Source organism: Camelus bactrianus, chromosome 4 (assembly GCF_048773025.1).
Source record: "Camelus bactrianus isolate YW-2024 breed Bactrian camel chromosome 4, ASM4877302v1, whole genome shotgun sequence".
NCBI lineage: Eukaryota > Metazoa > Chordata > Mammalia > Artiodactyla > Camelidae > Camelus > Camelus bactrianus.
In genome coordinates this window covers 78,058,956-78,083,269 of record NC_133542.1, presented here as the reverse complement: position 1 = coordinate 78,083,269, position 24,314 = coordinate 78,058,956, and the positions used below count along the sequence as shown (strand labels likewise).

General features: G+C 58.9%; 1 protein-coding gene across 9 annotated transcripts in view; it reads right to left on the bottom strand.

Moving 5' to 3' along the window:
* CACNA1B (calcium voltage-gated channel subunit alpha1 B) overlaps positions 1-24,314 on the bottom strand; it is a 173,343-nt gene that overhangs the window by 80,276 nt on the left and 68,753 nt on the right. For all 9 annotated transcript variants that reach the window (XR_012506676.1, XR_012506679.1, XR_012506677.1 and 6 more), the window contains exons 16-20: positions 15,938-16,055; positions 14,017-14,084; positions 10,900-11,006; positions 3,426-4,229; positions 2,269-2,486 (exon numbers count right to left, since the gene is read on the bottom strand). Coding sequence is in view for 5 of the 9 variants with exons in the window: in XM_074362846.1 (XP_074218947.1) it covers positions 2,269-2,486; positions 3,426-4,229; positions 10,900-11,006; positions 14,017-14,084; positions 15,938-16,055 (1,315 nt within the window). In the remaining 4 variants the exon portion in view is untranslated. The remainder of the gene's footprint in view (positions 1-2,268; positions 2,487-3,425; positions 4,230-10,899; positions 11,007-14,016; positions 14,085-15,937; positions 16,056-24,314) is intronic.

Below are 24,314 nucleotides of genomic sequence, written 5' to 3'. Positions count from 1 at the left end.
TAAATGTGTATCTGTAAGTGAAAGAAGCCAATCTGAAAAGGCTACAGACTGCATGATTCCAGTTCTATGACATTCTGGGAAAAACAAAATAGTTAAGACAATGAAAAGATCAGCGGCTGCTAGATGTCGGTGGGAGGTGGGAAGGGGTGAACAGGCGTGGCACAGAGAACTGTTAGGGCAGTGGAAATACTCTGTATCATATTATAACAATGGACACATGTCATTATCCATTTGTCCAAACCCACAGAATATACAACACCAAGAGTGAACCCTAATGTGACTTACGGACTTTGGGTGATTGTAACGTGTCAATGTAGGTTCCACGTTGGTTTAAAAAAAAAAAAGCACCGTTCTGGTGAGTGGTCCTGATAATGCGGAAGGCTATGCATGTGTAGGAGCACGGGGCGTATGGGAATCTCTGTACCTTCCCCTCAATTTTGTTTTGAGCCTTAAACTGCTCTTTAGAAAATTGTCTCTAAAGTTTTTTTCAAAAAAAAAATAAAATTAAAAACTAGGCACAAGGTATATGCAGGCACCTCATCAAAGAAGATACACAGTTGAAAAGTCGGCATTAAAGGAAGCTGAACATCATATGTCATCAAACAATTACAAATTAAAACAGTGCGATATCATCTCACACTTATTAGAATGGTGAAAATCCAAAGCACTGCAACACCAACTGTTGGAGAGGATGTGAGGTAGTAAGAATTCTCATTCGTTGCTATAGGAATGTAAAATGACACAGCCAATTTGTTAGACCAGCTTCTTACAAAGCTAAACATAGTTTTACCACATAACCCGAAAAGTCGTGCTCTTAAGTTTTTACCCAAATGAGCTGAAAACTTATGTGAACACAACAACTTGAATATGAGTACCTACAACAGCTTTATTCATAACTGCCAAAATTTGGAAGCAACCAAGGTATCCTTAAGAGGTGAATGGCAAGTAAACTTGGTACATTCAGACAATGGAATATTACTCACCACTAAAAAGAAATGAGCTATCCAGCTATGTGAAGACATGGAGGAACCTTAAATGCACATTGGTAAGTGAAAGAAACCAACCTGAAGAGGCTACAGGCTACATGATTCCAACCATGACATTCTGGAAAAGGCAGACTACAGAGACAGGAAAAAGGTCAGTGGTGGCCAGGGGTTGGGGGGAGGGGCTACACCTGGACCCCTGTAGACAGAAGCCAGGTAGGGACCCTGGGCTTGTCCTCAAGCTAATCTGAAAAGAATCAGACCCGGGGGCTGATTTCTGGGAGTCTGGGAAGACAGACGCACTAGGACCTGTGCAGGTGAAACAACAGAACGGACCGGGGAAAGCTCTCTCCTAGGAAAGCAGAGAGGAAGGGGAGGCTAAGCAGCCAGAGCCAGCAGCCTCCCACGGTCGCACCTGGCCTCATACACTGGTCCACAGGCCCCAGGTGGGAGCACCTGAGCGAGACAGTGGGCGTGTGCGTGCGTCTGCATGTAGACACGTCTGCACACACAGGCAGGCCTGGGCAGTGCCAGGTCTGTACCTGGAATTCCAAGTCACTTCTGCTTCTGTGGGCTTTCCCTTCCCCCGGGAATGTTCTCTCTATCCTCAGTACTCACAAAACACCCACACACCTGCGCACAGTCCCCTGCAGGTCTCTCCCTCCTGGACAGAGTGACCTGAAGACAGGAACGGCACCTTGTTCACCCTGTACCCTCAGTGCCTGCCCACGGTCAGTAATGGAGTGGCGGCTCAACCAGGACCTCGTGAACAGTGTGAAGGAGGGACGGGAGAAAACGGGAAACTCGGGCAAAGGCCTGGGAGGAGCCTTAGAGCAGGGACCACAGAGCATGCAGGTGGGACGACCACCACCCTGAGACCCCAGCCAAGCCTGTGGCCATAATCCTCAGCAGTGTTTGTGCAACTATGAAGAGTCATGACCATTTTGTGGACTGTCTCTCTGATAAGACTACAAGCCCCACAAAGGCAGCGCAGTCCTGCCCCCTCCTGCTGTGTCCTCAGCACCCTAACGCCATGCCTGGCACTTACCTGCTAACTTGCAAACATTTCTGGAAGAGAGGAGAACAGAGCTTAAATGCCATGTATCCTCTGGGGCACTGGAAAGCAAAGGGCCATCAAGGCACTGACGGTGACAGCAAAGGGCTTTCCAACTGGGGAACAATTCACAGTGGCATGCTGTGTCTCCACACAGCAGGAGGGAAAAGGGAAAGCAAACTGGGCCTGCACACGGTGGGTCCTGCGCCACTGATTTGGGGAGATACTCACTGGGAACAACCGTGGTCTCCCCGGGGGGGCCGGTCAGCGTTACTGGGACATGCACAGTGGTGCTCAGATCCGAGGGTTGACTGCCCATCCGAGTGACATTTCGCTGATTGTCTGCATCCTCTGGCTGTTCTTCCACCTTCTCTAGACAGGTGCTGGGCAGTGCATGCACAGGACCCACACCCATGACCCCACTCGCCTCCAAGTCACAGTGAGGCTCCCTGCAACCAAGAATGCACATCAGACTCTGATGCAACCCCAAAGTTCTATTCAATCTGTAAAACCCAGCTTCTTAAACCTCTATCCAGATCAAATAAATCCCTGGCCACCTCCTCTGTAGAGTTTTCATCACCTTATACACTTCTGTGTTTTTAGGTCTGAATGGTACCTAAAAGGGACTGACTCACAAGGCCAGGCATGGCTGACATCACAATATGTGTGAAGAACAGAACTGTCTGCAGAATGAAGAGCTTGAAAGAGCTCATCTCCAAGGCCCCCACCTGGCCCCCCTAGGCCAACGGCCCAGCACAGAGCCTGCATGCAGAGACAGCGGGGAGGCTGATCCTGAGCAGCGGCCCCTGGCTGTAGGAGGTCTGGGTGTTGGTGAGACTCCGGCCATCAGCCTCGCAGCACCTGTGACCGCAGGGCTCTCACAGAGTCAGAGTCAGATCCAGGCCCATCCAGGGACAGAGCTGGGCTGGCCTGAGGGGGCCCTTTCTGTGGTGTCCCACGTAGCCTGTCCCCTCCCCTTTCACCATCTAGCCCCGTGCTCCTTGGGCTTCCCTCAGGCCCTCCTGACTCTTTCCTTCAGTGTCCCCGTTTTCCTCTTCTCCGTGGGTCGCTGTTCTTTCCAAGTTAACGTGTTCCAACCAGTCCCGACAATTTCCCCTTAGCCTTCTTCCTCCTGGGTCCCCTAAGATGAGGGCTGCGGTTCACTGAACACAACCCGCACCACTGCATGGTAAGCTTTTCCCGTGTCACCCTTACAAGGCAGGCCTGTCAGCACCCCAGAAAGGGACTGAGGCAGAGGACAGGGATGGCCTAAACAGGGCCAACCCGGCCAGGTCTGCGCCCATAACCTGCGGACGCAGCCCCTCCAACCGCGCGCTGGCCGGCCGACTCCCTCCACCACTCGCGGGTGTCCGCCTGCCGGGACTCACTTGGGCTGGTGGTTCCGGAGCTCCTTCTCCTTGTCGCCGTCCTCCACCTCGCCCTCCTTCTCCGCGGCCTCCTTCTCCGCATCCTCGTGTGTGGGCGGTGCCTTGTGCCGCGCACGGTGCCGCCGCGCCGGCTCCTCCCCGCTCTCCGCCTCCCGGGGTCCCGCCCGGGGGCCGCCGCGGTGCCGAGCCCGCCGCTCGCCTTTGGCCCCGGGCGCCGCGCCCTCCTTGCCCGGCTCGGTCGCGTGCCGGTGCGCGCGGTGGCGCCGGGGCTCCCGCTCGGCCGCCTCGTCCGGGGACCCTCGCCGGTGGTGGCGCCGGCCGCCGTCGGGACCCGGGCCGCGGCCGCGCTCGCTCCGGGCCTCCCGGGGGCCCGCGGCCTCCTTGCTGCGGCTGCGGTGCGGCCGTGCCCGCTCCTCCCGGGCCCCGGGCTCCCCGCCCTCCGCCTTCGGAGCGTCCGCCCGGTCCTGCTCCCCCGCCGGGGCGGAGGCCGGGGCCTTGTCCTTGTCGCGATGCCGGTGGTGCCTGCGCGGCGGGTCCGCGCCCTCGGCGGCCTCCGCGCCCTCGGGCCGGGCCTTGCCCCCCGCGGGCCCCCGCGGGCCATCCCGGCCCGGCTCCACCACGAGCGGCCGGTCCAGGTGCGTCTTCATGTCGGGCCGCAGGTGGCGGGAGGTGGCGAAGCGCAGCCGCTCCTCAGGGTCCATCTCGCTGTACAGCGCCTCGCAGCTGGCCCGCAGGTTCTGCAGCCGCAGCTGGCTGGCCCGCTGCTCCCACACGGAGCGCGCCTTGGCCGAGTTCTGCTGCCTGCTGTGGGGAGACCGGCATGAGCGGAGCCCCCCCACGCCGCACCCCCTCCCCAGCTCTCTGCCTCGCAGGGGAAGCCACAGATGGACACAGCGATGGAGGGATGGCAGAGGGCACAGGAGGAGGGGACGGGGGAGGGCGGCAGGAGCCCTGGACACCCTGGCAGTCTATGCGGATACCCAGGGTAACAGAATCAGCACTGCCCGCCTCGGGGTTGGGGTTGGGGTGCCCGCAGGCTGAGAGTGCCAGCGGGGACCAAAGGTGCAGGGCAGTGGGAATGATCGGCACCAGCATGATGTGGCAGACCGGCTACCAGGGCGGGGTGGGGGTGGGGGGTTGGCCTGCCTGCCAGGAAGGCCAAAATGGGGAGAGAAGAGGGCAGCGACCAAATGGAGCAGGACTGAGGAAGAGGTAGGAGGTGGGGAGCCCCTGCAGCGCGCAGAGAGCAGAGCTGCTCGAGCAGGGGCTTCTCCATCTCCACCCCAACAAGGGAAGCCACTGGCCGGGAGACAGGGGTGTTGGAGAGGGAACCCTACAGGAGGCAGTCATCAGGAGCAAAGTGGACAAGAGCCCAGGGAGTGAGGGCCCGGGCAGCTGGCCCTCTCAGGAGGCTGTGCGAGTCGTGCTGGGACTCTCCCTGAGGTGGTCAGTCCCCCAGCTGGGCAGCTGCCCCTCAGCTCAATGACCATTTGCTCCCAGGAGCCCAGCTGTCAGGGCTGGGGCGGAAGGCATCACCTCTGGTGGTCACCAGTGCCCTCCTCTCTGCTGGCTCCATGGAGAACCCCTCCCTCCACAGGGCTGAGAGCTGCACGTCCGCGAGCCCTCTGGTGTCAGGAGTGGCCCGTGGTCCAGGCTCTGGCCTCACTGCACAGGCTTCCAGAGGCCTTGCCTGCCCTCCAACCTCACCCCACGGCCACACGTGGGGTCCACAGCCCGGGGTGCATGGGGAGCCCTTTGCACTGTGGGGTGTTTGCTGAATAAGGCCCCCAGAGTTGGTGACCCCAGCACCACCTTGGCCAAGTGGAAACCTCCTCTGAGGCCAGTCTCATCCTTCAGCCTCTGGAGATTTCTGGACCCCTGTCAGGGCAGCAGTGGCAGCATAAGAACAGTGACGGCTGTGGCACCTGGATCAGCGGCCACTGTGTCCAGCCCTCACAGCTACCTCAGGGATTCGGTGCTGCTCTTGTCCCCATGTCACGCTGAGCCTAGAGGACGTGGCTCACAGAGGGTCCACAGTGAGTTGTGACGGAGCCAGGATCGGACGCATGCAAGGGCAAAGGGGGAAAGTGCCTAAAGAGACGCGAGGCTTCGTCAGGCCCCCACTGCACAGACAGCACAGCCTGGAGCCACGGCCGAGGGCCCTGGCCACTGAGCACCACCGAGCCCTGCCCCTCTGTAGGTTTGGTCCAGGCTCCAGGGTGGGAAGCCGTTTCTGGGGAAGCACCTCAGAAGTATGAAAGCACAAGAGTGGATGCCTGTCCTTCACTGGGGCCCAGATGACATGTGGGGGACAACTGCCAGCCCCCTGGCCACCCGCTGACCCACAACCTTTGATGACCCGCCTCTCCAGCATCAGAGCCATGCTGCCCCAGTCCTGAGGTCACCTTGCAACAGACCCACCTTCTCTCTCTTTGGCTTCAACCCAGAACCACAGGGAGCCACCAGGCTAGCAGGCTCTCCTCCTAACTTCCCAGGGGCAGCCTGTGCCACCTCCCTGCTGCGGCTCTGCCTGGTCCTGCTCCTGCTAGGTCTCTGCCTCCCTGGGCCCTCGCACCACCTAAGACTGTCTGCACCCACTGCCCCCCAGCAGTGCCGCTGGCTTCCTCTCTGGATGTGTCTCTGAGTCTGTGTGCGGCCTCTCCGCACCTGCCCGGTTGCTGTTCTGTCCTTGCTCCGTTGGCACACGCAGCAGTGTGGCCAGCATCCACGTCTCACTCTGAACCTCTCCCTCACAAGCAGCTCAACAATGTGAGTATGGGCCCGCCACCTACAGTGCAGTGTGGCAGGTGACTCTGATCCGGGCAAAGTCCTCCTCTAAAGGGCTCTTTAAGGAGCCACAGGGCAGGGCCACCCCACGACGTTCCAGCCCCGGCACAGCCGCCCAGATGCAGACGCCGTGGGCGGGATGCCTGCAGGACTCAGAAGAAGCCTCTGTGGCGTGGCCCTGCTTCAGGGTCTCTGCGCCGAGAAAGCCGGTCACCCATCGTCACCCACAGCTGCGACAACGTGCAGCCACCTGGAGCAGCACCACTGATGCAGCAACGCATCAGTGCAGCACCATCATGAGATGTCCGCGTCCTGTGCCACTTTGTGAATCAGTCATTTGGGACCCAGTGCTCTTTCCCCGGGGACATCAGGGGCCCCGCAGCCAGCGGCTCCCAGTGCTCGTGGGAGGGCCCAGCCCAGCTCTGTGCTGACAAGAGGGAGCAAAGGGCTCAGGGAGGCAGGAGCTCCCACCACTGCTAGGGCACAGAGGGCCCCGGCCATCTCCAGGGACCTCTCACCTGCAGGGCCTGGCCTCACCCTCAACAAGGAGCCCCTGGGGACAGTCAGACCAGAGTCACCCACAGCAGAGCCACCCTGGGGTTTCTGTGGCTCTACCTCAGGCTTCAGCTGGCCTCGCAATCAGACGGCAGCTCTGCTCTTGGCTAGAACAAGGACTTCCTAAGGGTCAGAGACATCCCCGCCCATGTGAGGGAGTGCAGCAGGAGGACCCACGACTGTCCTAAGTGAGCCCCTGATGGACGCTCTATCCAAGGCAGCCATGAGGAGACGGCCCACAGCGGCGCCCAGTGGTGGTCACCTCAGGAGAAGCAGATCTGCTCAAGACACCAGAGTGACCGCACAGGGACAGACAGCAGACAAGAGGACAGAGACCAGGAGGGAGAGGAGGGGCGGAGCTCAGAAAGCCTGACCCCGTGAGCAGGACACGGGGACGTCAGGAAGTGTGCCCACCACCCCGGCCAGGCTGCAGACGGCTAGCCTAGAGCTGCCCCCGAAGAAGCAAATGACTTAAAGTGGGAGAGCGAGTTAGAGGCAGGGGTGCTGCGTGTAGTTATCGTGAAGCCACAGGTGGGGGTCGTAGCAGAGAGACTCACGGTGAGTTTATGCTGGAGACAGATGAGCTGCGAGATACAGTACCTCGAGTTTGCTTTACAAAACTGCACATGCAAGAAACAAAACAGAACACAAGTGAGAACACCAGAGAGTCCTGCGAGACACTGGACACGCGTGAGCCACGCCAGGCCAGGGCGCGGGCTGCAGCGTGCATCCGGGCAGGAGGCCGGGGCGCTTCCATCAGAATGGGCGCCAGCCGAGACCTCGGGGTGAGACAGAGGCTGAGAAAGAAAGAGCAGCAGGCAGAAAAGCGGCCCCAGGGCGGGAAGATGAGCAGCGCCACCTTGGGGCCTGTCCACAGCGCGCGCGTGCGCCCCCGGAGGGCAGGGGGGCTGGAAAGGGCTCACACCGCTGTCCCGCAGCCCCAGACAGCCCCCACCAGACTTGGTGCCTGGGGACACAGCGCCGGGGAGGGCTGAGCCTGCGGTCACCTGGCCTCCGAGATAGAGCAGAGCCGGCTGACACGAGGGCCTCACCTGCCTCCTGGCCGCCCTACTCAGCCCCCAGCTCTGCAGGCTCTAAGCCGGCTTCTTCCAGCTCACGTGGCCCTTCCCAGGGGCAAACAGGATCCATCACCAACCCGCCTCCCCCTGAGTGTAACTCCAGCCACTTCCAAGTGTCTTTCTGGAAGCATTTCCAAAACCAGTAGAGAAACCAGAGATCTCTTTACAATCGTTCCCCTTCGAAGTAGCTTCCCCCAGGGAGGGCCAGGTGAGCCCCAGCCATGCCTTCTTAAGGCTGAGTCGACACACTTGTAAGGAGCTCAGAGCAGCTCACTCGCCTACCCGCCCTGAGTGCAGACACGCATGGGTGTGCAAGGGAGTGAGCAAATCAGTGTGTGTGGCTGAGTGTGTAAGCTTGTGAATGAGTGTGTGAGTGGGTGTGAGCTGAGAGATCGTGTGAGGTTATGAGCACGTGTGCGAGACTGAACACGTGAGAGAGCGTGTGAAGGTTGAGAGAACAAGGCTCAGAGTGAACGTGGATGTGTGTGCATGTGAACCTGTGTGTGCACACGTGTGATTGTGTGTGAGCATGTGTGCATGAACATGTGTGACTGCTTTTGATCATGTGTGATCATGTGTGTGACCGTGTATGAGTGTGAATCATGTGAGTGTGGGTGTGTGATCGTGTGTGGTGGCGTGTGAGGGAACAGCGCGTGGTCCAGCCCTCACAGGTCCCAGTGATGGTGAGGCTGACACAGCCGAGAGAAGCAGGGGGACCACACCAGCCTGAGCTCCCTCCCTCCCAGGAGCCTGACGTGAACATCCCCTGAGGCCGACCGTGGGGGGCGCAGGTGCCCTCCAAGGTGGGGTCCTGCTCGGAGCCTCGGCCCCTCGGGCACAGTCGATGGAGCCTCTTAGACACCACTGGTGGCACCTCAGCATCCGAGGCTGCCGGAGAACACGTTGGCTCCGTCCCTGCCTCACAGACCTCACAGCATGGCTCGGGGGCCAGGTCAGGGCGGGGTCCCTCGGGGGACTGCTCTCCCATCACCTCAGCCCCTTGGGCATAGAAGTGAATGGGGGGAGGCGGGTGCTGCCCGTCCATCCCACACGACTCCCCAGGAAAGCAGGAACCGTCGGGGCAGACAGGACAGAAGGACACCAGGAGCAGCATCTCCGGCCCTCCGAGTTCTCAGCCAACAATCACACGACGCCCTCACACCTACCACCCTCCACGCCCTGGGCCAGGCCCCCCGCGGCAGGGGATCTACAGGGGTCACATCAGACTGACTGCATGTCCCAGAGTGGGCTGAGGACACGGCCCACACAGCTGGCCCACGAAGGGGAGGCGGGGCCGACACCCGGACTCACCCCAGGCTGGCCCTGACGCAGATCGGCCGCGCCGAGCCCAGGACCCGCTGTGAGGCGGGGCACCTTCCTGTCCCCCGGGAAGCCCATCCCAGAGAAGAGAAGCACCGCGGTGGTGAGCGTGTACACCCGAGGCCGGGGTGCAGCCCTACGGCCTTGCCCCGCACAGCAGCCTCCCGGACAGGGTCGGGGTGGAGGGCCAGGAAGAGCCCCCAGCCCCCTTCCTGGTATCCTGACATGCTACCCAAGTTGTGCCGAGGGCCTGCCTCTCAGGTCTCGGCCCAGATGGCAGCGGACGCCCCACCACACCATCCCCAACATCCCCAGGGTGCATGGGCAGCCCTGGGCTGCAGCAGGGAACACAGGACACTGCGCTCCCCTCCAGGAGAGGGGCAGACATCACACCGAAACCCCACAAGGCCCACGTGAATACATGGGTAAGTCACAGGCCCCCACCATGTCCTCTGCACAGCAGACCGCCAGCAGCTGGCACAGCTCAGGAGAAAGGGCCGTGGCAGGAAGTCGGCCGCATCACAGGAAGCCCAGGACCAAGCAGACCGAGGAGCTGCCCTGGCCAGACAACAGAACTCCGGAACAACTGGGCACTGCGCCCCAGGAGCTGTGCAGTGGTGGCTGCTGCGTCCTGCCTGGCTCCCTGCACCCCTCGCACCCCTGCCTGGGCTCCCAGGGCCTGGAACCTCCTCTCCCTTCTTCTCCCCCAACGGCCCCACTCTCTGCTTGGCTTAGAGACAGGTCCTCTGCAAACACCCTCCTAGAAAACAGGCCGTGGCCCCGGTGACTGCCGGGTGAGAACAGGGCTAAGACGCGCCCTCACACGTGTGCGTGCACACTCCCGCTCCCCCAGACGCATCCACGTGCCAGCGCACACTCACCGTGTCCAAGCCTGTCCCCACAGAGGGGCCGAGGCTGTCTGCTCCCTGACCCCAGTGCGTACAGGAGAGGGAGGCAGCTGTGGGGCCGGGGCCCAGGGACCTACGGGAGACGGGCGTGCTGGGGGTGAGCGCGGGGCTGAAGGCAGGGCCAGCAGCTCCAGGGTGGACTCGGTCTGGCCCCAGGCCCTTCTCTGCTCCCGTGGTCACCCTGGGACCAGGCCTTGGGCCTCACTCCGCTGCCTCCCCCCACGCCTCCTTCCCCTGGGGCTGACCTCCCGTAGCCCACTGCAGCTTTTGGTCCTGGGCTGGGCACTCGGTCCCAACTCCCAAGTCTGTAGTCCCCCAAAAGTGCTTCTGCAACGTGCCGTGAGGCTCAGCTGGACCTCGGGGCGACCCGAGTCCCCCACGGAAGTCTCGCCCCACCGGTACTGCCTCTCATCAGAGAGGCTTCCTCTGACCTCTGTCCCAGCACCAAAAACTCAGGCCCTTTTGGAAGCTGGGCTGATGAAGCACTACTGTGAGTCTGCTGGCTCACAAAACATTCTGAAACGCTGCACAACAGACGCATTAATTCCTTGCTCCCTGCCCTGGGGGTGCCCGTGGAGCCGCCCAAGACTGCTGAGGAGCAGACGCCTTGAAAACACCACTCCCACCCACGGCCCGGCGACGCGCGCCCCCACCCCAGCGAGGAGCAGGCTTCACCTGGTGGTCTCTTCACCCAGAGGTCCCGCAGGGGAGGGGCTCTGTCCCAACCAGCTCCAGCCAGGGCCAGGGCCCTCTGAGGAAGCCTCGGGAAGGAGTGGGACTCCACCGCAGCCCCGCCACCACCCACAACCCACTCAAGAGCCTTACGCGGCGATGGAGATGTTCGCGGCAGACATGGGGCTGACTTCGGCCACCTCTTTGGCCTTTTGCAGAGCCAGCTTCTGATTGGCTGCTTCTTCCATCTCCTCCTCATCCTGTTTGAACGGACAGAAGCATACAGCCAGCTTCAGAGTGCTGCGTCCACCCTGACGCCGCCAGCTCTTCCACCCGGAGCCCCGAGTCTTTCCCGTACCCTGAGCTGGCGGGGCCGGGCAGCTGGCTCCTCGTTAGCACAACCCCCCCCCCACACGCCAGCACTGAGCACCAGTCCCCCACGAGCTCTCTAGTGGCCTTCAGGGACCCCCTTCTCTGCTGCTGCTCAGGTGACAACCCCAAGGTCTCTGTCTCAGCGCCTGCTCCCCGAGCGCCACCTCCCAGAACCCACAGCTGACGACGGCCCCACCTGGAAGCTCCAGCCACAGAGACCCAGCTGCTGCCTGGACCCTCCTGGGTGTCGGTCTCCAGCACTTCAGAATCATTCCATCCAAATGCAAACCCATCCCTCCTTCATCCCTCACCAGCTCCCCTCCCCTGAGCACTTGGAGAATCGGCTCGGCTCCAGAGCTGTGAGCGAGGGCAGGGGGCAGGGCTCCACTGCCCAAAGGAACTGTCCCTAGGAGTGGACAGCAGGGCCACCTCACAGCCCGAGCCTTCCCCCTGGACCCACCAGACCACATCTGTCCACCTGTCCACCTGTCCACGCTGTGACTGAGCGGCCCCTCCTGCTCCCCTCACACCTGGACGGCCACGTGCAGCACTTGGCCCTGTGTTCCTGTCACCACCGAGTTCCTGGGGAGGACTCCATGGCTCTCTGCCACCAGGGCTGGTGTGGCTCATGTGTGCCCTGCCTCTGCTCTCCCCATGGGGAGGGGAGTGGACATCGGGACAGACCCTCCAGCCCCGACCCCACATCATTAGGCAAAACCAACATGCTCTGCTCCTGGGATCCAGATAAGCAGTTCCAGGCTGAGTCCACAGGCCCCGGGAGGAGGCTGAGGTCTCCGTGTCGTCCAGCTGGACTGCTGGGACCACCCTGACTGCCCCCATCACCCCAGTCCCAAGCCCCCTGGCTCTCCTGGGAGCTGGCATTCCCCACATGTCCCAGAACGTTCTTGAATCTGCTTTTAGAGGTGCAGAAATGGCACCGAGTCCTCTGTCATCTGCCTGCAGATTTCCCACCACGGAGAAGAGACCGTCAGGCTTCAGGCCCAGAGAGGAGGGAAAGCTACATCCACCCCATCCACCCGAAGCTCCGGGGAGCCCTTCCTCCCGCTGCAGACTCCACCTGCTGTGCGGCCCTCTTATATCGCTCCACTGGGTGTTCTACAGACTCGACCTGAGTTACTTCCACTTCAGAAAGTCAATGACGCTACAGTATATTTGTGGGAATATAAAGGAAGGAGAGCCCAGGAACTCCCCACAGCCTAACAGACAGGCCTCTACCTGCTCCAGCTCCCAAAGAAAGGGAATTCCTGAATCAGGGCAGTTTGCCCCCAGGGTCCTCCACACAGGGTGTCTGTGCACGGAGCGGGGCCCAAGGACATGGCTTCCTCAGTGTGTCCACACCCACTGGCAACCTTGAAGAAGCAGTGAGAGCTTTGAGCTCAAGCTCACTCGCCCCAGGACAGCTGGTGTCAGACTCAGTGCTGCTGGGCACCCCTGGTTCACATGGTCCCCGAAATCCTGACACCAAGAAGTGCTCTGTGGGTGCACTGGTCCCCCAGCCCAGGCAGCCCAGCCACGTCTGGAGAGCAAGGCTCAGTCTCAGCTCTCGCTGACAACAGACACAGGCAGGCCAGTGGGGTTCCCGAGTCCTCAGAAGCCAGCAGGCGAGCAAGGGAGGACACTGCCCCGGCCCACCTGGGCAGGGGAGGAGGAAGGCTGAGCAGAAGCAAAGGAAGGCACACCGCATGGACTGCCTGCACCTGGACACCTGCACAGCATGCACTGCCAGACACCTGCCTCTCTGCTGCCGGCAGAGACATCCAGAAGCTGCCTTCCTCAGGGAAGGCCTGTGCCAGGCCCCAGGATGGGGACAGGGCTGAGAGTCTTGGGATGCGTGGGACCGGAGTGGACTGGACTGTGTCAGACACGCACAGGTACAGCACAAGCGGGAGTCTGCCAGGGACGGCGGGCACCAGCACAGACACGCCCACAGAAAGGTGCACGCACAGGCCGTGCCAGCATACAGAGCCGGCACACGGGCGCCTGCAGGGGCCCTGACCAGCAGCAGCGCCCTCCGCACCAGGAGCCGGGCTTGTCAAAGCACCAGCCTGAGGCTGAAACAGCAGGCAGCCAGCTGCACTGACCAGGGCTGAGGGAGGGAAGGTAACCAGGCAGGGAGCTGTGTCATCTGGGGGGAACCACAGGGGAGACATGTGCAACCACATCCCCTACCAGGCCCAGGGGTGAGTGATGAATGTTAGCTGGCTCCCACTGGGCACAGCCTGGAGAGAGAGCTATCCTGCTGGGGCACCAACCTGCTGAGAAGGGCACCAGCTGCTCCCCGACACACCAGCCTGGCCAGCATCTGAGGACAGCACCGCCCACGGACTGTCCAGGCTCAACCACTTACACCAGAGACTGACCACAGGGCCCCGTCACGTCCCGGGGATGAGCTCAGGGGCCCCTCACCTCCCGGGGATGAGCTCGGGGGCCCCTCACCTCCCGGGGATGAGCTTGGGGGCCCCTCCCTGCCCTTTAGGGTCCTCAGAGCTTGAACTCCCACCTCATGACCCCTCTCATTTCTGGGGCTCTCTCGGCTGCACCCCGTCAGCCACCTCTGGCTCCCACACCTCCTCCTACCTTCCTGGCCATTCTCCGCAGGTCTTGGCTTCCCCCGGAGCTGCCCTCACAGTCCTCTGCCTTCCTGGCATGGTCTGTCTCCTGGCTTCCTCAGCGTCAACCCCCACAGCCCTGGTGTCAGCCTAACCCTGCCCATTCAGGACCTGGAGAGACACTTCTAGACAGTGGTCACATAGCCCTTAATCCAGGACCTGGCCCTCCTCATGGCTCTCTGGCCTCATCCAGGGTGACATGGACTGACCCTCCCACCCCAACTGTACCTGGGCTGCAGGTGGCACCCCAGCCTGCGTACCTACGTACCTTGGTCAGCTCCTGCGCATTGGCGAGGTTGTCCACCGCGATGGCCAGAAAGACGTTCAGCAGGGTGTCTGGTTGGCCTCAGCTAAGGAAGGGAACACTTCTGCCCCACACCCTCTCACATGGTCATACCAGGGCTTCCTCCCTGCTTCCCAGATTCTGACCCACGTTCCCTCGCCCCAGCCCCTCCAGCCTGTCATCCCCAGACACAGCCCCGCCCGGCCGCCAGGGCCCCATGGCCCCCGGCCCCCACCAGCTCCCTTCACTCCACCTCACACCATCCAGCCTCCCCTAACGCCCACACAGCCCTCCCCCGCCCAGCCCCTCAGGTCCGGCTTTCCAAGCCGGAAGCTCACACTGTGCTGGATTCATTTGTCTTGCCTCCTGGGACAGCACAAGGACTGCCTACTTCTGCCCCCACCTCTCCCCAGTTTCAGGCCAATGGGAGAAGCCTCCCAAAGCGTACCTCCCGCTTTCACAGGCTGCACACAGGCTTCCCTGAGCAGAGACCCCCAGGCAGACCTGGGCTCACGGACACCTGCCGGGGTCTGCTCTCTCCCTCCTTTCCCAGAGTGGAGTCCTGGGACCCCTCCTGGAGGTGCCCTCCCTCCAGGGTAGCAGGAGCAGTGCCGAGCCAAGCCGACGGCAGGCCGCAGGGGCTCTGCCCCCACCAGTCCCGGGACGCCTGCAGCACCAGTCAGAAAGGAGGGGACAGAGGCCACAGAAGCTAAGTAACTCACCAGGGCCCCAGAATCAGCAGGGCCCAGTGGCCCAGCACAGGGGGGCTGGTGGTGGGGCCTCCTTCCCGCCCAGTCCCAGTCCCTCTCGGATCTCTCCAGGGTCAGGCCCTGGTGCTGCCGCTGACCCGAGCTGCTTCTGTTTTCCTGTGGCTGGAGCTGCCGCTTCCACAAGTCCACCTCAGCGCCAAGCAGCCCTGTCCTCTCCTGTGCTCCCGGGACAGCACCTCTCCAGACTGTCCTCTACCCGGCCCCTGGGCTGCACCCCCGCGCAGTCCCTGCAGACACAGGCCCTCCCCGGCCAGGTGGCTGCCCTCCCGATTACCTCATTCCCCGGCGTGCTAACACCGGGCAGGCAGTGCTCTGCCGTCGGGCGTCCTCTGCCCACTCGATGCCAGCAGCCCTTCCCCTCAGTCAAACTCACCAGTCCTGGGGACGGGTGCCCGTGCCAGCGGGTCCTCCACAGAATGGCTGCAGCCGTCCGCCCAGGGGCTCTGGGCCAGTGTGACCCCTGTGGGCCAGGCCCTCCGCCTGGCAAGGAGGTGCCCCCGAGACTCAGAGGCACCGCCTCCAAGACGAGCCTGCTCAGGGCTCCAGCAGAGCCCGCAGGACGCTGAGGCTGGGCGGCCACCGCCTGGCACTAACCACAGCCGTGCGCCCGCAGCAGCCTCCCCCAGCCCCAGAGCGGGATGAAGGCGGTGACCCTGGGGCCCAGCCAGAGAGACACACAGGGGCAGCAGCCCTGGGCTGGCCCTGACCCCAAGGCCCTCCCTCCCATGCAGCCCCTGAAACAAGCCCCAGGGCCTCTTCACTGAAAAACTCTCTACATTTCTCTGCAGGGGAGAGGTTTTAAAAGCCCAGTGACAAATCTTAACTATTGAATTAAAGTCAAAACAAAACAAAACAAATGGCTGCCCTCAGGGTTCACAGCCCATGCCGCCCCACAGACTCCTTCCTGACCCGCTGACCCCTCTGACCACTCTGCCCAAGCTGACCGCGATCCCCACCCCTGTTCATCCCCACCTGCAACTCATGCTTCCTCCGGGCCCAAGCTTGGGCTGCATCTGGACGTAACTCAAGCTGACCCTCAGTCATGACCCACCCTTGACAAGAAGGACCCCGCCCCAGGTCCTCCTGTGGGAGGAAGGGGAGAGGCGGCCCAGGCCAAGCTCTGACCAGAAGGATACAGTTTCCAAACAGCGTCAGGACGATGAAGTAGAAGGACGAAAACATGCCTTTGCTGACCCCACCTTGCGATTCGATCCCGTGGTACATCACTGCGTTCCAGTCCTCTCCGGTCAGGATCTACGGGAGGGAGAGCACCTGGGCATGCCCGCACCACCACCCTCGCCCGCACGCCCGCGGCCCCACGTGCATGCCTAGGGCACGAGCCTGCGGGCACACGTGCGAGTGTGCACACACAGGTTTTACACGATGGTGCTTCTGGAGGCCAGGCTGGCCCAGAGGCCTCAGAAAAACTCCAGGACGTGGCTGCTGGGCTGGGTCAGGCCTTACAAGATGCATATGCTCTGGGTTTCAGCCAAGAATGGAAAGGGAGCCCCCAGCAGGAGAGAAAGGCAAGGAGACCGGAGGCAGCAGGTCCCCTCCTCCCAGAGCCGCCCAGTCTCTGGTCACTGTTGCAGTTGAGGAAGCTGAGGCCCAGGGAGGGGCACAAGCCGCTCAAGGCCAGACGACAGCCGCGGCCTTGGCCCTCCAGGTTCCCACCGGCCTCAGCCCGGTGGGTCCAGGCTACGAGCATGGCCAAGTGCAGTCCTTGTACCATCAGGAAGCACGTGTCTCTTTCTTACTTGTATTTTGAGGAAAGCACAAGAAGAAAAGAGAACAGACATTCGTGTGCGCACACCCAAGACGGAAACTGCTAGCGTTCTGTCATATTTGCATCAGGCCCCACTGCCCATGGTCACTCCCGACAGGCACCCGGACAGTGCAGCTGGTGGGCACCCCGACTTCATCGTCCTGCACCACCACATGACACACGTGCATCTATCAACAAAACACAGCACAGGAAAGAGTCAGACTGCACACCTCACTCTCCAGCCTGAACCTTCACTCTGTTGTATCTTTGAAGCTCATCGGTGTGGACACGCGCACGGGCCCACTGTTCCTGGAAACTGCTGCACAGTTCCTGCCACATACTCACCCATCTTCCCCGACAGGAACTCCCATGGCCTTCGCCAGCGTGTCTCACTGTGCGCACGACGTCTGTCTGGACCTGGTCCTGCTGGTTCGTGGGCGCTACACACCTTTGACGTCACTAGACGTCTCCAAAGTGCTTATCCAAGTAACAGTCCCACCAGCAACGCAGGCTGCGTCTTCCCCACAGCCTCATCTCAGCCGTGGCTTGTCACACCCTTCGATGGTTCTCATCTGGTGGGGGTGAGCGGGCGAGTGAGGAGGCTGGACATCTGCTCCTGTGCTCAGTGTCTGTTCAGACCTCCTCTGCGGCCTTCCGACCCTGGCTTGTGTTTCCGACAGCTTTTCTTACTGAGGTCTTTAGGTGCCCCCGTGTGTCTGCTGCTCTCCTCTTTGCTTTTACCTGGTTCTTGTGTTACGAAACAGTTTAACGTTGTCAAATGTATCGGTCTTTCTCTTTAGGGTTTCTGTTTTTTTGTAACTTAAGAATCTCCACCCCAAAGTTGTAAAGAATTTTCCCAGGTTTTCTTCGAATCATTTTAAAATTTGTTTTTTTCAAATAAATAAACAAACATAATTACCTCCCCCCAAAACAAACAAGTCTGGTTTCTCACACTTGGGTTTCTAGTCAGCTGGAGTTTGTGGTCACCGCTCTGCACACACTTGGGGTGAAGATCTTCTTCTTGCCAAGTGGAGGCTCATCTCTGACTCTCCCATCCTCCCCCCCCGGCGACCTGCTCTGTCACATAACCACCCCGCGCAGGGCTCTCGTGTCTGTTCTTCTGACATTTTGTCCTCATACCTCACAATCTCCACTGCTTAGCGTTACAAGGAGTCTCGGCGGGCAGTGGAGCTAATCACTCCTTCCTGAACTGCCTGGCTGTCTGGATATTGACTCTCCCACAAAATCAATATGCTGAATTCCAAGAGCAGTCCTGCTGGAATTCGGATCAGGACTGCATGAATCCATAGACTGAATTAGGGAGAACTGGTACCTTTACCGTGGTAAGGCTCTCCCACTTATAAATATATCCTTCCGTGTAGTCAGCTCTCTGGGGCCTTTAATAACAATTTAAAATCTCGCCCATGAGAGTCTTGCATGCTTTTTGTAGATTTACTTCTGGGTAACTTACAGCTTTTGTTACGACTGCAAGTGAAATCTCTCATTTTAACTGAAAATTCTAATTGAACGATGGTGTTATAGAGAAGGGCTTTATTTTTTGCATGTTGATTTTGTGTTCGGCAACACTGGTGAACCCTGTTATTTCTGTTGATCCTCCTGGGTTCCCTGTGCAAATAATCACATCATTCGCAAACAGTAACGATCTGCCTGTTCCTTCCCACCCCTTCCACTTCTTCCTTTTTCTTACCTCGTTGCGCTGCCTTCAGCGCCTGACCACTAGAGAGCCTCGTCTCCAAGCCTGTGCCGGTCTGGGTTCTCCGGAGGAACTGAACCGAGGAGCACAGCCTCATGGCTCTTATCTTGTAAGCCCTGACTCTTTCTCTTCCCCGAACACCATTTTGATTTTACCCAAATCTGTCTCCCGATCCCCAAACTCTCTTCTTATTGGCAGCCTCCTGCAGGTTTTCGGTTGACAGACTTACATGGTCTGCATTTTGCTTTTCTTACGTTGTCTTTGCCTGGCCGTGGTGTCAAGGTCATACTAGCCTCACGAAATGATTTCTTGCCTTCTCCGAGAGGGTTTGAGTAAGTTATTACCTGTTCTGTAAAGGCTCGGCAAAGCCACCTTATAATTCACCAGGCCCTGGGCAGGAGGAGACCTCTGACTACAGATTACATTTCCTTAATGGTTATAAAATCATCCAGGTTCCTAATTTCTTCTCGAGCTAATTTAAGCAATTGATGTTTTCGTATAGAAGTGCATGTTTCATCTAAGTTTTCAAATCTGTTGGCATAAATATTCTTGTGGGATTTAAGAAAATATTCTCCTTTTCTGTAGTTATGCCTTCCCTTCGGCATACTAAAAATTTTTTTACTTGAAGTGTAGTTGAGGTACCATATGATACAAGGTACAGGTGCACAGATAGTGATCACGACTTTTAAGGGCTACACTCCACTTACAGTTTCTGTGACGTACCCGCTCTGTCCCGCCTCGGACCGCACACCCTGTAGCTTGTTCACCGCGCAGTGGTCCGTGCCCCCCCCCAATCACCTCGAGTGTGTTCTGCAGCTGTGAGTCCTTCTCCTTCTTCTTGTCTTAAGCAGTTTGTTGCGTCAGGCCACACTTATCTGTGCCCCTTTCTTGGTCAGTCTTGCTATAAAGCCACAGTTTTATTAGTCCTCTTGAGAAGGAGCTTTAGATGCTTTTGCTGTCTTGGTACTTTAAGTTTCTGTTTCACTAGTGTCCTACATTTTCTCCTGCTTTCAACTTTTCTTTGGTTTCTTCTTTTTTCTAGATTTTTAAGATCAGTACTTAACTCACTTATTTTCAGTCATTCTTTTATTTTGATGATTGCTTTTTGTTTGGTTGGTGTTGCTTTTTTGTTGGATTTTGGTTTTGTATTTTGTTTTTTTCCTCTTTGGTAGGCGGAGGTACATAGGTTTATTTACTCATTTATTTTTAGTGGAGGTACGGGGGCTGAACCCAGGACCCCGTGCGAGCTAAACATGCACTCCACCACTGAGCTGTATCCTCCCCCCGAAAAGTGCTTTTAAAATTATAAAATTTCCTCTAAATGTCGCTTCAGCCTCATCCTGCAAGTTGTGCTATTGTTCAGTGTTTCATCATGTCCACCGTGATGTCGTCTTTAACGCAATCCTTCAGCTCTCAAATATGGGCAAGATTTTAAATGACTGTTTACTGGCGGTTTGTATTTACTCAAGTAGTAACAGGCATGTGCTCGGAAGCGTAGCAATTCTTTGGTATGTGTAGGAATTTCCTCTGTGATTTAACAAGTGACCAGTTTCCGTAAATGTTCCGTGTGCCCCAGAGAACGGCTATTTTATTCGCCATCAGTTGGGCGCAGAGTTCTGTACACGTCGTTGACTGCTGTGTTCACGAGTCCTTGCACAACCTTTCATCTCTCATCCATTTCGTTCTTCAGTTTGATAGAGATATGTTACGAATGCTTAAAAGACGGTGGGCTGTTGATTTCTTCGTGTCATTCTGTCAGTTTTTAACAACACGTTTCTAGGCCGTGTTGTCAGGTCAGGCAGTTCACTAGCTGCTTATTTTTCCTGAAGCCTTTTCTTAGCCTTAACTTCCGTTTCAGCTGGTGCGATATTACACCAGCTTTCCACTGGCTAATGTTTACCTAGTGTATCTTTCTGTATCCCTTTAATTTTACATTATGTACCATTTCAAACATTCAGAAAGGTTCAATGAATAATGAACACACCTCAGGATACCCACTGCCCAGCTTAAGAAATAAAACATTAACGTGTAGGATTTCCAGTCAAGATGGCGGAGCGGTAGGACCACGAGCTCACCTCTCCTCATGACTGCAACAAAACCACAACTGAATGCTAAACCACCAACGAAAAAAGGCTGGAACCTAGCAAAAAAGATCTTCTGCAACTGGAAACATAAAGAGGGAACCACAGCAGGACGGTAGGAGGGGCATGATCACGATATAATTGGGCCCCATGCCCCCCGAGTGGGTGACCCACAAGCTGAAGGACAGTTAAGTCACAGAGGCCCTCCCATGGGAGTGAGAGCTCTGAGCCCCCACCACCAGGCTCCCCAGCCCAGGGTTCCAGCATTGGGAGGAGGAGAAGACCCCTGGTTTTGAAGACCAAGGGGGCTTGGTGCCAGGAGCCCCATGGGACTAGGAGAAACGGAGACTCCATTTGCTTGGGAAGCGTACACGGAAACTCAAATGCACCAGGGCCAAGGGCAGAGGCAGTGATTTCATAGGAACCTGGGCCAGGCCTGCCTGCTGGATCTGGAGGGTCTCCTGGGGACGTGGGGGACGGTTGGGACTCACTCAGGGGACACAGAAGCTGGTGGCGGACACTCCGGGAGTGTTAATCTACATGAGCTTTCCTGGAGGCTGATGTCTTGCTTGGATCATTAGCACCGAGACCCAGCCCCACCAAGCAGCCTGTAGGGAAGCCTCAGGCCAAACACCACACAGGGTGGGAGCACAGCCCCAGCCGTCAGCAGACCTCCTGAGCCACAAAGGCCTCTGGACACAGCCGTGCCCACCAGAGGTCCAGGACCAAGCTCCACTCAGCAGTGGGCAGGCACCGGCTCCTCCTGCCAGGAAACCTGCACAAGCCTCCAGTCCAGCCTCACCCACCAGGGGCAGGCACCAGAAATAAGAAAACAACAACCCCAAAGCCTGTGGAAGGAGTCCACACACACGGGCCAGACTCTACCCTGGGACCAGCTGGACCCTGGCCCTCGGGTGACAAGAGAAGACTGCACTGCTGGGACGCACAGGACGTCCCCCACAGGGGGCCACCTCTCCAAGGTCGAGAAATGTAACTAACCTCCCTGAAAATACACACAGAAAGATAGACAATATGAGGCGGCAGAGGAGTATCCCCCAGGCCAGGGCGCAGGATAAAAGCCCAGGAGAAATAAGTGGCGAGGAGACAGGCCATTTGTCCGAGGAAGAGCTTACGGTAATGGTGGTCAAGATGCTCGGAGAACTCAGGAGGAGCACAGACGCACAGAGCGAAGCTTTTAGCAAAGAGCTGGAGGGTATAAAGAACACCCAGAGGTGAAGAATAAGATCACTGAAATGAACAACACACTGGAAGGAACCGACAACAGACTAAACGAGGCAGAAGACGGGTCAGTGGGAATCACTACTTCAGAACAGAAAACGGAAGAAAGAATAAAAAGGAATGAGGACAGCTTAAGAGCCCTCTGGGACAACACGAAGCGTTCTAACATTCACACTGCAGGGGTCCCAAAAAGAGGGACGTGAGAGGAAGGACCTGGGAAACTCTGCGGAGGGGTGGCCACTGACACGTCCCCAGCTTGGGAAAGGACGCAGTCACCCACGTCCAGGAAGCGCAGAGAGCTCCACACAGGGTCCGCCCGAGGTGATTCCAGCCTCAGAAATGGGCCGGGTGTTTCCTTCTATATTCTGTGGAGTCGTCCGTGTAGCACGGGAGAAAGCTCTTTCTTAAACACTTAGCAGAATCCCCTCGTAGAACTGTCAGCAGGCGCCAGGGCGGGCGGGGCTCTCGTGGCCGGTTTCTGGGCAGCAGGGGGGGCCCTACCTCTCCCTGGGTCAGCGCTCCCTTCCCTCCCATCACCGCTCTTCCAAGCGCACCCGAGTGTGCGAGTGTGCGATGCTCCCTACGCTGGGGCGGCCCCTCTCGGACTTGAGTCTCAGCTGCTTTCTTCCACCTCCCGCTCCACCACGGCTCTCTGGGTGGGCCGGCAGGACTCCAGGCCGACAGGGACTGCCGTCCCCTGTGAAGTTATTCCCCTAGACCGTCCAGCATCACTGCTCATGAGAGGCCTGCCAACAGAGGGCGCTCTCTTGCAGGAACTCTGTCTCCAGAACAGATCTGAAGGCTTCCTCTTCATCCGGCTGGGTCAGGCCCGACCCTCTGGACCACACTCGGCACCCTCTCGTCCCTCCGAGCCACACGGGCTCACCCCAAACACCTGCAGCTCACCTGCTCCCGTGTGGACCATGTCAGTGGACGGCCCACCCTCAATTTTTATCTCAATGGCTGTATCCTTTATTTCTAGGATTTTTACTTGGTTATTTTTCATAGTCACCAGATATCCTTGGGTCTGAAGTGCCTTTCTTTCATATTTGGTGCTGAGCTCTTCCTTTAAATCTTGGAGGATCTTAAAGGCACCTGTATTTGCGCCTCCGGATCTCAGGAGCGGCTCACCCCCGACCCTACCGCGGGGCAGCTTCATCATGAGCGAAGTTCGAGCTGTTCTTTCTCTGGCCACATGCCTCCCTGTGCCCTCTCCAACCCTGCTCAGCAGGGCTCCATCCTGGGGTCTCAGGCTCTCCGGCCAGTGTCTCCTGTGTGAGTGACAGGCCTGGCCTGGCCAATAGTCAGTCCTTAGAGCTCAGCCCCCTTGGAGGGCCCGACACCACCCCGGCTCCGGGGCTGCCGAGCCGTCAAGGAGGCTCCTGGGGGCTCACAGCTCATCCCAGCCTCACCCCGGGCGTCTGGTCTCCGTCTCTCAGCGCTGTTCCATTTCTAGTCCCCAGAAACTGCTTTCTGCTTGGCTGCTTCCTTTTAATTTCTAACATGTATTATCTTATTGCTACGTTCAGAGCAGGGGGGTCTAAGGTCTACATCAGAGCGCCGTCTGATCAGAAGAACTTGTCTGACTCTAACAGCTCTGGCCTCTCCTTCCCCTGGTTCCCACACCACTACCATCAGCATGTTCGGGTCCTTTCTTGGAATAAATACAGCGAAGCACAGCTCTTACTGTGGAGCAAGTCACCTCCCTGCTTGGAAACCCCTGTGACAGTCCAGTTGGGCAAAGCCCCCTGGCCTGGCTTTAAGGCCCCTCCAACCTGGCCCCTCCCCCGCCCATCACAAACTGCTCTCCTACCCCGGCTCCTCCCACCACCCTGCTGCTCTCCCAGAAGGCACCCCTGCCCACCCCCGCCTGCTCCCTCCCGCCACTGAGCAGACTGCGCTGCTCAGGACAGGTCCGGCCACCCTCTGCTGGAGGCCCCTGCAGGGGACAATTCGCCTTTGTCCCCAGGGGCACAGAGCCTCTCACCCTCAGAAACCTCTGGGAGACGCAGTTTGGGGCGTCACCGGCAAGTGAGCGAGCCTAGCCTCTCTCTGCCTCCCTCAGAGAAGGTGAGGACGGACTGACTGACGAGCATCCCGACGCAGGGAATCAGAGGAGGGCGAGGCCACGGCCCTCAGAGGCACGGTCAGACAGCGAGCAGGACCATAATGGCCAGGGTCCTGCCCGGCCGGGAGCAGAGTGCCTGCCTCTGGGAGAAGAGCTGCCCGGCTTCCCCTGAGGCCAGAGGGAGAAAGCAGGTGGTCGCAGACCCTCTCCTTGTACCAGTTGTGGCTCCAGCTTTGGCTGGGGGCAGCGTCAGAGCCACCGAGGACAGGGGCAGGCAGGGCCCCGGCCAGAGCACATGCACCTGCAGGGCTCCCCTGCGCGTCGTCCCTGCCTGTCTTGGCCTCAGACGTGGCCGAGGAGTCTTCGTGGGGCAGGGACATTCGGCTTTATCGTACAGGAGAGGCCGGTCGGGGGACCCATGGGGCCACAGCTCTGTGAAGGGGAGAGCACCTCGGTCCCTTGGAACCGAGGCCACGCCACATAGAACACGGGCCGAAGGCCTCGCTTCCCAGGGAGCCACGGGGGGGAGGGGCATGTTTTCCAGACTCGAAGGAGAACTGAGGGGCCACTGGGGCCTGAGCCATGGAGGGAGAAGCTTGGTAGGGGCAGGGCATTTTATTCTCGGAGAATAAAAGACAGCTGTGGT